Genomic DNA, 13485 nt, shown 5'->3' with positions numbered 1-13485 from the left:
CAGCAACCTTTTTTCAGCCATGGGCCGGTCCACCGTCCCTCAGACCATGTGGTGGGCCAGACTATACAGTGGTACCTCGGGTTAAGTCCTTAATTCGTTCCGGAAGTCCGTTCTTAACCTGAAACAGTTCTTAACCTGAAGCAGCACTTTAGCTAATGGGGCCTCCTGCTGCTGCCGCGCCGCCGGAGCACAATTTCTGTTCTCATCCTGAAGCAAAGTTCTTAACCCGAGGTAATATTTCTGGGTTAGCGGAGTTTGTAACCTGAAGCGTATGTAACCCGAGGTACCACTGTATTTTGGGGGAAAAAATGAACGAATTCCTGTGCCCCACAAATAACCCAGAGATGCATTTTAAATAAAAGCACACATTCTGCTCATGTAAAAACACGCTGATTCCCAGACCGTCCATGGGCCGGATTGAGAAGGTGATTGGGCCGCATCCAGCCCCTGGGCCTTAGCTTGCCTACCCCTGACTTAGATGCTGGCCCCGAAGCCCATTCAGAATATGTAGCCTTTTTCTGCCACCTCCCCCACAGCTGCCTCAAGTTTAGCAACTTTTATCTGTTCCTCATGTTTACTTTCATGTTTGATGCATTTTTCTTAATTTCACCCGTTGCCCAGTCTTTTGCAGGTTCTTACTATGGTTCAAATCCCCACAACAGGGTGAGCTCCCATTGTTCAGTCCCTGCTCCTGCCAACCTAGCAGTTCGAAAGCACGTCAAAGTGCAAGTAGATAAATAGGTACCGCTCTGGCGGGAAGGTAAACGGCGTTTCCGTGCGCTGCTCTGGTTCGCCAGAAGCGGCTTAGTCATGCTGGCCACATGACCCGGAAGCTATATGCCGGCTCCCTCGGCCAATAAAGCGAGATGAGCGCCACAACCCCAGAGTCGGTCACGACTGGACCTAATGGTCAGGGGTCCCTTTACCTTTACCTTTACTATGGTTCAAGTACAGAATATAAAATGTATTTGCCACCTGTTAGCCACCAAAACTTTCTGACATGCTTTTAACTACATACAACACTACACCTTTGGCTTTTGGTAATTATAGTATTGATTATGATTGTTCACCTTTGGTTCAACAACTTCCCCCTTTTGCTATATTCCCTGTTTCCCAGTCTGCGGAAAGTTTACATACGCGACCTTAAACTGGTTGATGAAGATTGGTAGCTAGCAAGCAACTCGTAAATCTTAATAAAATTGTCATGAACATTCCTTGTCTTGCTGAAGTTGTTAGCTAGATTGTGTAGGCACATTTGCGATGGCATCACTCACACGTCCCTCTGTTGCTGTCTCCTCCTGCCTGCCTGCCCATGCTGGGCTTCCATCCAACATGGCTTCATATGGATCTAGTAGATCTGATTTTAAGAGTTTGAGCCACAACCCTCCCCACTTTTTCCAGCTTGCGGTGGCTAGTTTAAAGCCCTTCCCTCAGCCAGCTGCAAAGTTGGTGATATTTTTTGAATGTCTTCTTGTTGTTGTTGTTTAGTTGTTTAGTCGTGTCCGACTCTTTGTGACCCCATAGACCAGAGCATGCCAGGCACTCCTGTCTTCTCCTGTCTTCTACTGCCTCCTGCAGTTTGGTCAAACTCACGTTTGTAGCTTTGAGAACACTGTCCAACCATCTCGTCCTCTGTCGTCCCCTTCTTCTTGTGCCCTCCATCTTTCCCAACATCAGGGTCTTTTCCAGGGAGCCTTCTCTTCTCATGAGGTGGCCAAAGTATTGGAGCCTCAGCTTCAGGACCTGCCCTTCCAGTGAGCACTCAGGGCTGATTTCCTTCAGAATGGATACGTTTGATCTTCTTGCAGTCCATGGGACTCTCAAGAGTCTCCTCCACCACCATAATTCAAAAGCATCAATTCTTCGGCGATCAGCCTTCTTTATGGTCCAGCTCTCAGTTCCATACATCACTACTGGGAAAACCATAGCTTTAACTATACGGACCTTTGTTGGCAAGGTGATGTCTCTACTTTTTAAGATGCTGTCTAGGTTTCTCATTGCCTTTCTCCCAAGAAGCAGGCATCTTTTAATTTCGTGACTGCTGTCACCATCTGCAGTGATCATGGAGCCCAAGAAAGTAAAATCTCTCACTGCCTCCATTTCTTCCCCTTCTATTTGCCAGGAGGTGATGGGACCAGTGGCTATGATCTTTGTTTTTTTGATGTTGAATGTATAGTGGCATCAAACTTTTAAAGCGTTACATATGTGGGTTCCCCTCCCAGGATTTTTGAAGCCCAGATTTTGCCCTGAATTCACTCTGTGTTAGAGCTTAGTTCCCTTCTTCAGGGCCATCTTGTAGCTTGAGGTCTTGGTTTATGAAAATCTTAACCACATGTGAAACCATACACCAGAGTGAAAAGTGCATGTTGTTATCTCAAACAGGAAACAGAATGGCCCTGTGAATCTCAACCAGGAAGCTGTGGTTGCTTACCTGTTTTTGTATTTTGCATGAGTAAGAGTTTTTACTGTGCTAGAGAAAGTGGAACATGGGTGAAACTCTGAGGCCTGGTTCACACAGTTGTATTCATGGACCCAAAACACTCTACATGGTTGACCTTGAGTACACATGTTCAGTGATCCCACAGCAGTAGACGAATACACTGCTTTCCATTGTTTTGTTTTATTTATGAGTTACTTCCTATGAGACATATAGAAAACAATCGCTTATCTAAAAACAGTCAAAATAATTACATAAGGTCGAAACTGTGTTCAGCAGTGGATCCTTTTGGGAATTATAGGGACAGAACTACACAAACAGTATAGAAATTTATTCATGTATGCGACTACAGTGGCAAGAAGACGTCCCAGCAAAAGAAGAATGGATACCAATATTTAAGGAAAATGCAGAAATGGCAAAACTTACTGGAAAAATAAGAAATTAAGATAACAAACTTTTTATAAAGGAATGGAAATGGTTTATTGAATATTTACAAACTGTAAACAGATAAGAACATTGGCAGGATTATTGTACAGTGGTATCTTGGTTTACAACCATAATCCGTTCCGGAGGTCCGTTTGTAAACCAAAACAGGTTGTAACCCAAGGTGCGCTTTCGCCAATGGGGCCTCCCCCCAAAATTTGTTCGTAATCCAAAAATAATGGGTTGTAATCCAAAAAAAAATTGCAAACCAGGACACGCACGTGTTTGTAATTCAAAACATATGCAAACCAAGGTACCAATGTAATAACCTGCAGTTTTATAAGAGTATACGGTATATTTAAAGTAGATGAATAAGTGAGCAAATTAAGTTCATTTGGATATGCAGAAAATGTTAAAAATAAATTTAAGGAACCGCAGAAAGAGGGGGAAGGAAGTCAAGTTTTGAAATGTTAAAATGATTGTAAAATTCTTGAAATGTATAAAATTGAAAAGCATAAGTAAAACAACAACAACAGCTCTTCTTCAGCAGTGGGGCAGCTGCTGGGAAGTCAAGCCTTTAGTCTTTTTAGTTACACCAGCTTTTGCCAGCGTAACTTTTACTGAGTTGCTAGGTCATGTGGCCAAGCAGAAGGGGCTTAGGATCAATCCTAACTTGCCCCTCTCTGGTCCCACCACACACGCCCAGAACCACGAGTGCATTCCAGAGCTGCCCAATCAGCATGCAAGGGGAGCTTCTCAGCCACCGAGAAGAAGTCGTCTCACTAGCACTATTTTTCCTAGAAAAAGAGGTGCCGGAACTCACCATGAACGCCTCACTCGTTCTCTTATCATGGCAATGGCGCCCACCTGAGAGTGCCGCAACTGAGTTCCGACTGCAAAAAAGCCCTGTCTATATCTCTCTATAAATATTAGTGGATAAAGAGATAGATACATAGAGTGGGTGGCCTTCTGCCATGACCTTCTGCCATAGATGCTTTAGTTGGAATTCCTGCATCGCAGGGGGTTGGACTAGATGACTCGTGGAGTCCCCCTGCAGTGACATGATAGCAGGAGGTAGTTCGGAAGGCAGGGACGACCCATTGTGAACAATGGAACATTAAGAAAAACACTACTTGAGTCTGTTGTAAACAAAAACCTGCCCTTTCCACCCTTATGGGGTATCCAAGAGCCCATATAGAGTCCTTACGTAGGTTGCCTATTGGTAGGAGAAAATAACAGAGGGCAACCAGAGAATATTGAGAAGTAAAGCAGCTAGTGAGCCTGATCTTTATTGATCTGTTGCAACAGGGTCCTCACTCACCACATGCAGGAGGGAGGAGGAACCCAGAACAATGATGCGCAAGGCCTTATATAGACATTTTAAATTCCCTGCCCTGGAGCTCAAGACCACCCCTCCATACATCATACATACACCACAGAAGGGGTGTAACCTAAGACCACCCCCCAGATACATCATACCTACATCACAGAAAAGGCGGTCTACAGCAGAAATCTGAGTGACTTGAGTGGCTGGGGAAACCCAGCCAGATGGGCGGGGTACAAATAATAAATAATAATAATAATAATAATAATTATTATTATTATTATTATTATTATTATTATTATTATTATTATCTCGTCTGACAGGTTACCTGTTTAATGGTCACTTGATTGGATTGCCTGGGGAGCCTGGCCAGTCTTTTGTAATGATAAATATTTAGTTCCTGAGCCAGGTCACAGGCTCACACTCTATTCATATCTTAAACGTGCCCTTAAGACAGGATTTGTGAAGGAAAAAGACAGTGAGGAGGTTTCTCCCTTGACCTTGCAGAGAAATAATTGAGGTCAGTTTGTTCAGGACTTTTTTTCTTTTTTTCTTTTTTTAAAATAATATTTATTAAGAGTTTAAAGATTACAGAAAGAAAAAAAAAGAGTTAAACAAAGCAGAACAATACAATACAATACAAGAAAAACAAAAACTACTTATCTTAACAAAACAAAAACAGAAGCAATTAAAAACACATCCAATATTTCCATATCTTATCTTTCATTTACTTGTTTCAACGACCTCCTCACACCTCCCTTTTTTGTATTCCAGTTCAGTTAGCTATTTCAGCAAATCCTTTCCATCTTTCTCAGTTTTTGTCCTATAATTTATCTTAACACAATCTAACCTTATTTTTTCCCCTTTAGCCCATTAACAATCTATTTTTACTTAATTCTTTATAACATTTCTGCTAAAGCCATATAACTTCATTCCAACATCCTTCTAACATTCATTAATTTTACAGTGTTTCTGTAAATAGTCTTTAATTTTTTTCCAATCTTCTTCCACCGACTGTTCTCCCTGGTCTCGGATTCTGCCAGTCATTTCCGCCAGTTCCATGTAGTCCATCAACTTCATCTGCCATGTTCAGGACTTTTTTTCTGTGGGGTTTTCAGACATGTGGTTTATATATTTATGTACGTGTTTGCTTGGTACATTTATGAACATTTATTACATATCTAAGACCTTAAAAAGGGATGCGGGTGGCCCTGTGGGTTAAACCACAGAGCCTAGCACTTGCCAATCAGAAGGTCGGTGGTTCAAATCCCCGCGACGGGGTGAGCTCCCGTCACTCAGTCCCTGCTCCTCCAACCTAGCAGTTCGAAAGCACGTCAAAGTGCAAGTAGATAAATAGGTACCGCTCTGGCGAGAAGGTAAACGGCGTTTCCGTGCGCTGCTCTGGTTCGCCAGAAGCGGCTTAGTCATGCTGGCCACATGACCTGGAAGCTGTATGCCGGCTCCCTCGGCCAATAAAGCGAGATGAGCGCCGCAACCCCAGAGTCAGCCACGACTGGACCTAATGGTCAGGGGTCCCTTTACCTTTACCTTTAAGACCTTAAAATTATTATCAGAAGTCCCTCCAAATGAAGGTGTTGGAGCCCTCCAAATCATTTGGCCATGTTATTTGCACAGCAGATATTGGCTCTGCCTGAAAGTCAAGACATATAGATCTGCGGTGTTATAGATGGGACCTTGGCGGGTGAAGAAAACGTTTCTGTGAACAGCCCCTAAGACACGCAGAATTGTAGACGGCATCCAGCTTGCGTCTCCCTGGGATCTCTGCCCCTGGGCTTTCCTTTTTCCAGACCTCTTCTCCTACTTTGCCTCTCAGCCTTCAATTCCCTCACAACCCCAAACGCTGCTTTTCCTTTTTTTCTGGCAGCTGCCAGTAGCCCTTTCTGATGTGAGGTTTTCCCAGCAAAATTGATGTTCAAAATCCGTGCGCCCTGCATTTATAACTAATTTTCTTGCTTAAGTCTGATTTGCATACCCAATGAAAAAGAAACATGTGTGCTGTGCTTCACACATATCCTTGTGTATACAGTGGTACCTCGGTTTACATATGCTTCAGGTTACAGATTCCGCTAACCCAGAAATATTACCTCAGGTTAAGAACTTTGCTTCAGGATGAGAACAGAAATGGTGCTCCGGTGGCACGGCGGCAGCAGGAGGCCCCATTAGCTAAAGTGGTGCTTCAGGTTAAGAACAGTTTCAGGTTAAGAATGGACCTCCAGAACAAATCAAGTACTTAACCTGAGGTACCACTGTATTCTCTTTCCTGAAAGGGCTCTCTAGATCAGGTTATCTCTTCAAAGTGTGGCTGCCATCAAGTTAACGGCCAGGACTCCCTTCCTGTGTGGGTCTGATCACGATAAAGTTTCCATTTTAAGTTTGCGTGCTTAATACCAGCTGACAAACCTGCCCACCATGAATTTAGCTGCTCCTTTTAAGAACATAGCAATGGCCTTGCTGGACCAGGGCAGTTATTATTTTTTGACATTTGATATCTCTGGGATGGCCTCCTTTCTGCTCTTGGGTGCATGAACAATCTGTGAAATAAAAGCAGTGAGATGTCTTTGAATATTTTCTTTCAGATGGACCCTAACAGAATTTCGGAAGAGGATACGCATTGTCTGAGAACCTTTCTGAGACTCCAGGGGAATATCGACCTGCAGGAAACAACCTTGGCAAACCAAGAAACAAGGCTGCTGTCTGAATCGTGCAGAAGGATGAAGCAGGCATTTCAAGGAGCGATGCAGAAGGTCAGTGCAGCTCAGCTGGTCCAAAGCTTGCAGGTAGCCAAAGCTTCCACATTAACCCCAGTGCAAAGTGAGTTCCTAGCACCCACAGATCTGGCTGGCCCTGCTTAGCCAAGAAGCCAATTTCTTCTTGGTGTGACTCCCAATAATAATAATATATAATAATAATTTATTATTTATACCCCGCCCATCTGGCTGAGTTTCCCCAGCCACTCTGGGCAGCTCCCAATCAAGTATTAAAAACAATACAGCGTTAAATATTAAAAGCTTCCCAGAACAGGGCTGCCTTCAGAGGTCTTTTAAAAATAGGATAGCTGCTTATTTCCTTCACATCTGAAGGGAGGGTGTTCCACAGGGTGGGCGCCACTACCGAGAAGGCTTTCTGTCTGGTTCCCTGTAACCTTACTTCTCGCAATGAGGGAACCGCCAGGAGGCCCACGGCGCTGGACCTCAGTGTCCGGGCAGAACGATGGGGGAGGAGACGCTCCTTCAGATATACTGGACCGAGGCCGTTTAGGGCTTTAAAGGTCAGCACCAATACTTTGAATTGTGCTCGGAAACGTACTGGGAGCCAATGTAGATCTCTCAGAACTGGTGTTATGTGGTCCCGGCGGCCACCCCCAGTCACCAGTCTAGCTGCCACATTCTGGTTTAATTGCAGTTTCCGGGTCACCTTCAAAGGTAGCTCCATGTAGAGCGCTTTGCAGTAGTCCCAGTCTGCATTGGGAATGTAATACAGTGGTACCTCAGGTTACATACGCTTCAGGTTACATACGCTTCAGGTTACAGACTCCGCTAACCCAGAAATAGTACCTCGGGTTAAGAATTTTGCTTCAGGATGAGAACAGAAATCGTGCTCTGGCAGCGCGGCGGCAGCAGGAGGCCCCATTAGCTATAGTGGTGCTTCAGGTTAAGAACAGTTTCAGGTTAAGAACGGACCTCCAGAATGAATTAAGTTCTTAACTCGAGGTACCACTGTACAGTACCGGTTCAGCACCCCAGAGCTGTTTTTCCATCCGAATACAAGTGACACCCTTAAGCACCCTTAAAAAAACACATGATTAACCCAACGTGCATTTTGTTTCTTGCCCGCAGCTCATTTTATACTTACGGTTGCTTTGGAAAAACTGTTATTCCTGGCATTATGTTCATCTGGCGTATATAACTAATTCTATAATCAATATCAATAAATTATGGTCCACAATTCTTCATTCCCTCTTAGTGGAAAAAGTTTGGAGTTCAGGCGGTACAGGATATAAATTCTGCATGTCCCTCAGTAGAAAGTGCTTGGAGTTTATCCTAGTGGTTAAATGACACAGTAATACCGTATTGGCCTGACTATATATATATATATTTAAAGATATTTATTGGAGTTTTACAAAGACATAAATTTAAAAGATCTTATAAAAAGAAAGAAATACAATAAAAGAAACATAGAAAAATACATAAAATAAGAAAAGGAAAACAAAAACAAATCCATTTTTGTAACCCTGACTCGTTATCTTATTTCCTTGGCCTCCTCACACCTCCCCTTTTTGTATTCCCATTTAAATAATCAAGTCAGCAAATCCTTACCCTCTTTCATTTATCTTAACTCTATATCTTAACATGTTGTAACTCTATATTTTCATCCATTTATCAATTCATTTTTGCATATTCTTATTAACTTTGTTGCTAATGCCACTTATTTTCAGTCCAACATCATTTTAACATTCATTAATTTTACAGTGTTTCTGCAGATAGTCTTTAAATTTCTTCCAGTCCTCTTCCACCAACTCTTCTCCCAGGTCACGGATTCTGCCAGTCATTTCCGCCAGTTCCATATAATCCGTCACCTTCATCTGCCACTCTTCCAGGGTGGGTAGCTCTTGTGTCTTCCAATACTTTGCAATAAGTATTCTTGCTGCTGTTGTTGCGTACATAAAGAAAGTTCTGTCCTTCTTTGGCACCAATTGGCCTGACTATAAGCCTCACTTCCCCCCCACATTCCGACCTTACAGTATGCAGCCAGGAGCGCGGCAAAGTGGCGTCTGTTCCGTGCATAGTTCCCCGTCCTCTGCGCACCACGGCTCCCCCCCCCACCACTGTATGCAGCCAGCGGCAGTGAGGAATGGAGTGGCTTATATTCGGGTATTTTTACTTCTCTCTCTCTCCCCCCGCCCAATTTTAAAGGTGCGGCTTATATTCGGGTGCGGCTTATATTGAGGCCAGTACGGTAGATAAATGACATAGCTCAGGACCGCAATACCTCAAGGACTCAGGCCATGGACCGGGCACAGTCCGCCACAGCTCACAGCTCGCCTCTCCAAGTGGCTCCCTAAAGTGAAAGTGGTAAGATCACTGGCCAACTACTTGATAGACTTGACGGAGCCCAATTTGAGAAGAGCGTTTACCATGGCCCGTTTCCATTCTATACCCACGGCCTTCTTGCAGGGGATTTACTTTAAGGCCCCCATTACTCAGCGTCTATGTCCATGCACAATGAATGAAGTAGAGGACTTCATACATTTCTTTTTCTACTGCCCTATTTATGAGCTAATAAGAACTAAGCTCCTCCTCTTGATCCCGCCCACCATCACATCTAAGGAAGACTGTTTGAAATCGCTTCTTGTGGATGCAAATCCCCAAATTTCACGTGGGGTGGCAATCTTTATAGTGCAGGCTTTGAAACTCAGGGCTACACTGACTGGGTAGTGTGTCCCAGACCTGGACCTGTTTTAATTCTTTGTATTACCTTTTTAACCTAATGTGCCGAGCCTATTTTGGGGCCATTGTATGTTTTATATACATCTGCATTTTAGATTCCCGGCGCTGGCAACTAAATTTTTACATTATTGTTTTAGGGTAATTTAAATGTCACAATGCCAGTATTATCGTTTGAATCTTGTTAGGTTGCTTCTCTCTAGCATTTTTGTCTTATCCTCCTATGGCTGTATGCTAATGCAATCAAGGTTTGATGATGATGACCTCAAGGACTTCCTTTCCCCATATAAACCGTCCTGGGCCCTGCGATCATCATCTGAGGCCCTTCTTTGTGTGCCTCCGCCACGAGAGGGCCGGAGGGTGGCAACACGAGAATGGGCCTTTTCTGTAGTGGCTCCCCATTTGTGGGATGCTCCCCCCAGGAAGGTTCTCCTGGTGCCTTCATTTTTAGGTGCGAGGCAAAAATGTTCCTCTTGTCTGAACCTGGACAAATTATGATCAACTATAGCTGGGGATGGGGTGGTGCTGTGGGTTCAACCACAGAGCCTAGGGCTTGCTGATCAGAAGGTTGGCGGTTCAAATCCCCGCGACGGGGTGAGCTCCCATTGCTCGGTCCCTGCTCCTGCCAACCTAGCACTTCAAAAGCACAAAGTGCAAGTAGATAAATAGGTATCGCTCCGGCGGGAAGGTAAACGGCGTTTCCGTGCACTGCTCTGGTTCGCCAGAAGCGGCTTAGTCATGCTGGCCACATGACCCGGAAGCTTTACGCTAGCTCCCTTGGCCAGTAAAGTGAGATGAGCGCCGCAACCCCAGAGTCGTCCACGACTGGACCTAATTGTCAGGGGTCCCTTTACCTTTATAGCTTAGAGAGGCTTGTTTCAACAAAGGGATCAGATAGGATGAAGAGCAGGCTAGAAACATATTCAATACATAATTGAACCGCAGATTACAGTTAACCACAGTTTTTCAAGTTCAGTCAAGTTGTGGTTAATCTTAAACAGAAGAAGCGCTGTCTTTCAGCTAGATTTTGCTGGAACTCAGATCTGGCACCTCTCAGGTGGGCGCCATTGCCGTTATAGGAGAATGAGGGAGTTCCGGCACCTCTTTTTTCTAGAAAAAAATAGCACTGCATAGAAGTGATAATTTGCAAATTCCTGCAAGAGAAAGAAAAACCAAAATAAGTACCGTATTTTTCGCTCTATAGGGCACACTTTTTCCCCTCCAAAAATTAAGGGGAAATGTGTGTGCGTCCTATAGAGCGAATGCAGGCTGCGCGGCTAAGCCCAAAGGCAGAACAGGGAGACGGAGCGCTGCGGAGCGCTCCATCTCGCTCTTCTAGCTTGGGGATGGCTGCGCGCAAAGCCTCTGCAGGGCAGTGGGGTGCCTTCACCCCGCTGCCCTGCAGAGGCTAGGAAGGCTGTTCCCAAGCCAGAACAGCAAGACGGACGGCTCCGTCTCACTCTTCTAGCTTGGGGATGGCTGCACAAAGCTATCCCTGAAACCTTTGGAGCACAGCGGGACCTCGCGCTGCGCTCCAAAGGCTTCAGGGATCTTTGATGCTGGCGGTGGGAGAAAGCAGCGCTTCTCCCCACCGCCAGCTCCAAAGAGCAGGTCAAAAGGAACCTGAAGCCTCCGGAGCCCAGCGGGAACTCCCCCCCCGCGCTCCAGAGGCTTCGGGTTGCCTTCACTGAAGCCTGGAGAGCAAGAGGGGTCAGTGCGCACCGACCCCTCTCGCTCTCCAGGCTTCCAAGGTAGCCGCCTGAAGCCTCCAGAGCACAGTGGGAACTCCCGCTGCACTCCGGAGGCTTTGGGTGAATGCACCTTGAACGCACCTTGTTTTAGAGGGGGAGAACAATAACCCCCCCATGTTCTCCCCCTCCTATGGTCCGGTGCGTCCTATAGAGCGAAAAATATGGTAATGGTTGCTGTTGCTATTATTGCCTTGTTTTTATAATCTGTAGTTTCAATTTGCTAAAAATCTAATGAAAACATTTTTTTAAAAAAGTTTCCAACATCCTTCGCACAGCCACGCTGGAGGAGAAGTGAGAAACAGGTGGCTCACTGCAGTTTGTTGTTATAAAGCGGAAACTTTCACTTTTGAGTTGAGTGTTGAATCTGAATGAAGCCGGTGAGGGGTTTTGAAACCTACGTTGGTCTTCCCAGTCTGACCACTAGACCACAAGGGCTCTCGTGAAAAGCTGTTGTAGTTTGCAGCAAGTCTTTACGATAAAGTGATCCATAAATTGAAAGGAAAAAATATAAGCCTAGTTTGGATGACCATTCCATAAATCATAATGGTTGATGAAACTGGGAAGGAGGCCAAGCACTCCGCATTCGCCTTCCCCTCTTCTCTTTGTGTGTTTGCTTTGGCACAAAGATCTTGCCCAGGGTTCAGAACAAGCATCACATGCAAGGAGATTTTGACATGGGCTTTTATTTTCAAACAAGAGAAGTCAGGGGACATACAGCCCCATTTGAATACTGTGTGTCTCAGTGAACACTGGCTCTCAATTTTCCTTTTGCCTGACTTGCAGACTTAGCAAGTCCTTGGAAACCAAGCACAATACGCTTGCTTCACATGGAAGTGTCTGGCAAAAAGTGCCAGGCAAATGTCTAAGGGTTTGGGTAGAAGCAAATACCAGAGGGTCTTTAGAGTGTTTGATCTCTTACACATCACTGCGTATTTAGCTCTATTTAAATGTAATTACAATCTAATCTAGAGCCGTTTAAAAGCTGACAGAGTGCTGGCACTTGATATGTTCTGTCTTTTGTAATTGCCCCTTGCGTAGGAAGTAGAAAACTCTTGGTTCGTTTCCTCTTTATTGCCTTTGAGGGATTCTAATGTCCCAACAGTTCTGTTAATAAAAATTACTGCAGTAGGTTTTAATTGCCCTAGTTCAAAGTTTAAAGAAAAGCTTTGTCTGAGTTGTGCAGAAGAAAGGGGGCTTAATAGAGCCCTGTGTAATGTTGTACAGTGGTACCTCGGGTTACAGATGCTTCAGGTTACAGACGCTTCAGGTTACAGATTCCGCTAACCCAGAAATAGTGCTTCAGGTTAAGAACTTTGCTTCAGGATGAGAACAGAAATCGCACAGTGGCAGCGGGAGGCCCCATTAGTTAAAGTGGTACCTTAGGTTAAGAACAGTTTCAGATTAGAACAGACCTCCAGAACAAATTAAGTTCTTAACCCAAGATTAAATTATAAAATTTTGCATGGGTAGGGTAGGCCCTGGTTTTCACATTTTAAAAGTTGTACATAATATACACAACTGAAATAATGTGCTGAAGTTGTCTGTTTTCTCAGAGTGGCATTTGGAGAGGGAATCAATTTAGCCTCAGTGTCCTAGTGAAATGCTGTCTCTGTGCTTCCACATTTTGAAATCCAGGTTTTTCAGTTTTCTGAATACAACTTAGGTGCATTTTGCTTGAGCACATTCAGCTTTACATACTTGACCCCCCCCCCAAAGCAAAAATTTAAAGAGGGAGGCAGAAAGGGCATGGGTGTCTGGGGAGAAGAAGATTTTGACGGTCCCACCTGCCATTGAACCCAATGTGCTTCGACAATACAGTGGTACCTTGGTTTACGAACTTAATCCGTTCCGAAAGTCCGTTCTTAAACCAAGGCATGCTTTCCCATAGCAGTGTGGGACTCGATTTACAAATAGAACATACTCAACGTGTTCTGCTTCCAAGGCAAAGTTCACAAACCAAAACACCTACTTCTGGGTTTGCAGTGTTCTTAATCCAAGTTGTTCATAAACTAAGCTGTTCTTAAACCAAGGTACCACTGTACATGATTTTCTCTTTTCCCTGGAACGTAACCCCCATTTTAGCTG

The 13485-nt window shown here is 44.5% G+C and overlaps 2 protein-coding genes across 4 annotated transcripts in view; both read left to right on the top strand.

The window, feature by feature from the left end:
- The window catches only part of DGKH (diacylglycerol kinase eta), a 764231-nt gene that overhangs the window by 200952 nt on the left and 549794 nt on the right, over window positions 1-13485 (top strand). The gene's annotated exons all lie outside the window — the stretch shown is intronic.
- TNFSF11 (TNF superfamily member 11) overlaps window positions 1-13485 on the top strand; it is a 31476-nt gene that overhangs the window by 6045 nt on the left and 11946 nt on the right. The window contains exon 2 of the mRNA XM_083624790.1: window positions 6782-6949. Within this exon, the coding sequence (XP_083480916.1) occupies window positions 6782-6949 (168 nt within the window). The remainder of the gene's footprint in view (window positions 1-6781; window positions 6950-13485) is intronic.

This window comes from Podarcis filfolensis (genome assembly GCF_964270895.1).
Source record: "Podarcis filfolensis genome assembly, chromosome: 7".
Taxonomy (NCBI): Eukaryota; Metazoa; Chordata; class Lepidosauria; order Squamata; family Lacertidae; genus Podarcis; species Podarcis filfolensis.
Note: the sequence above shows the minus strand (reverse complement) of the source record. Positions and strands in the feature narration are given on the sequence as shown.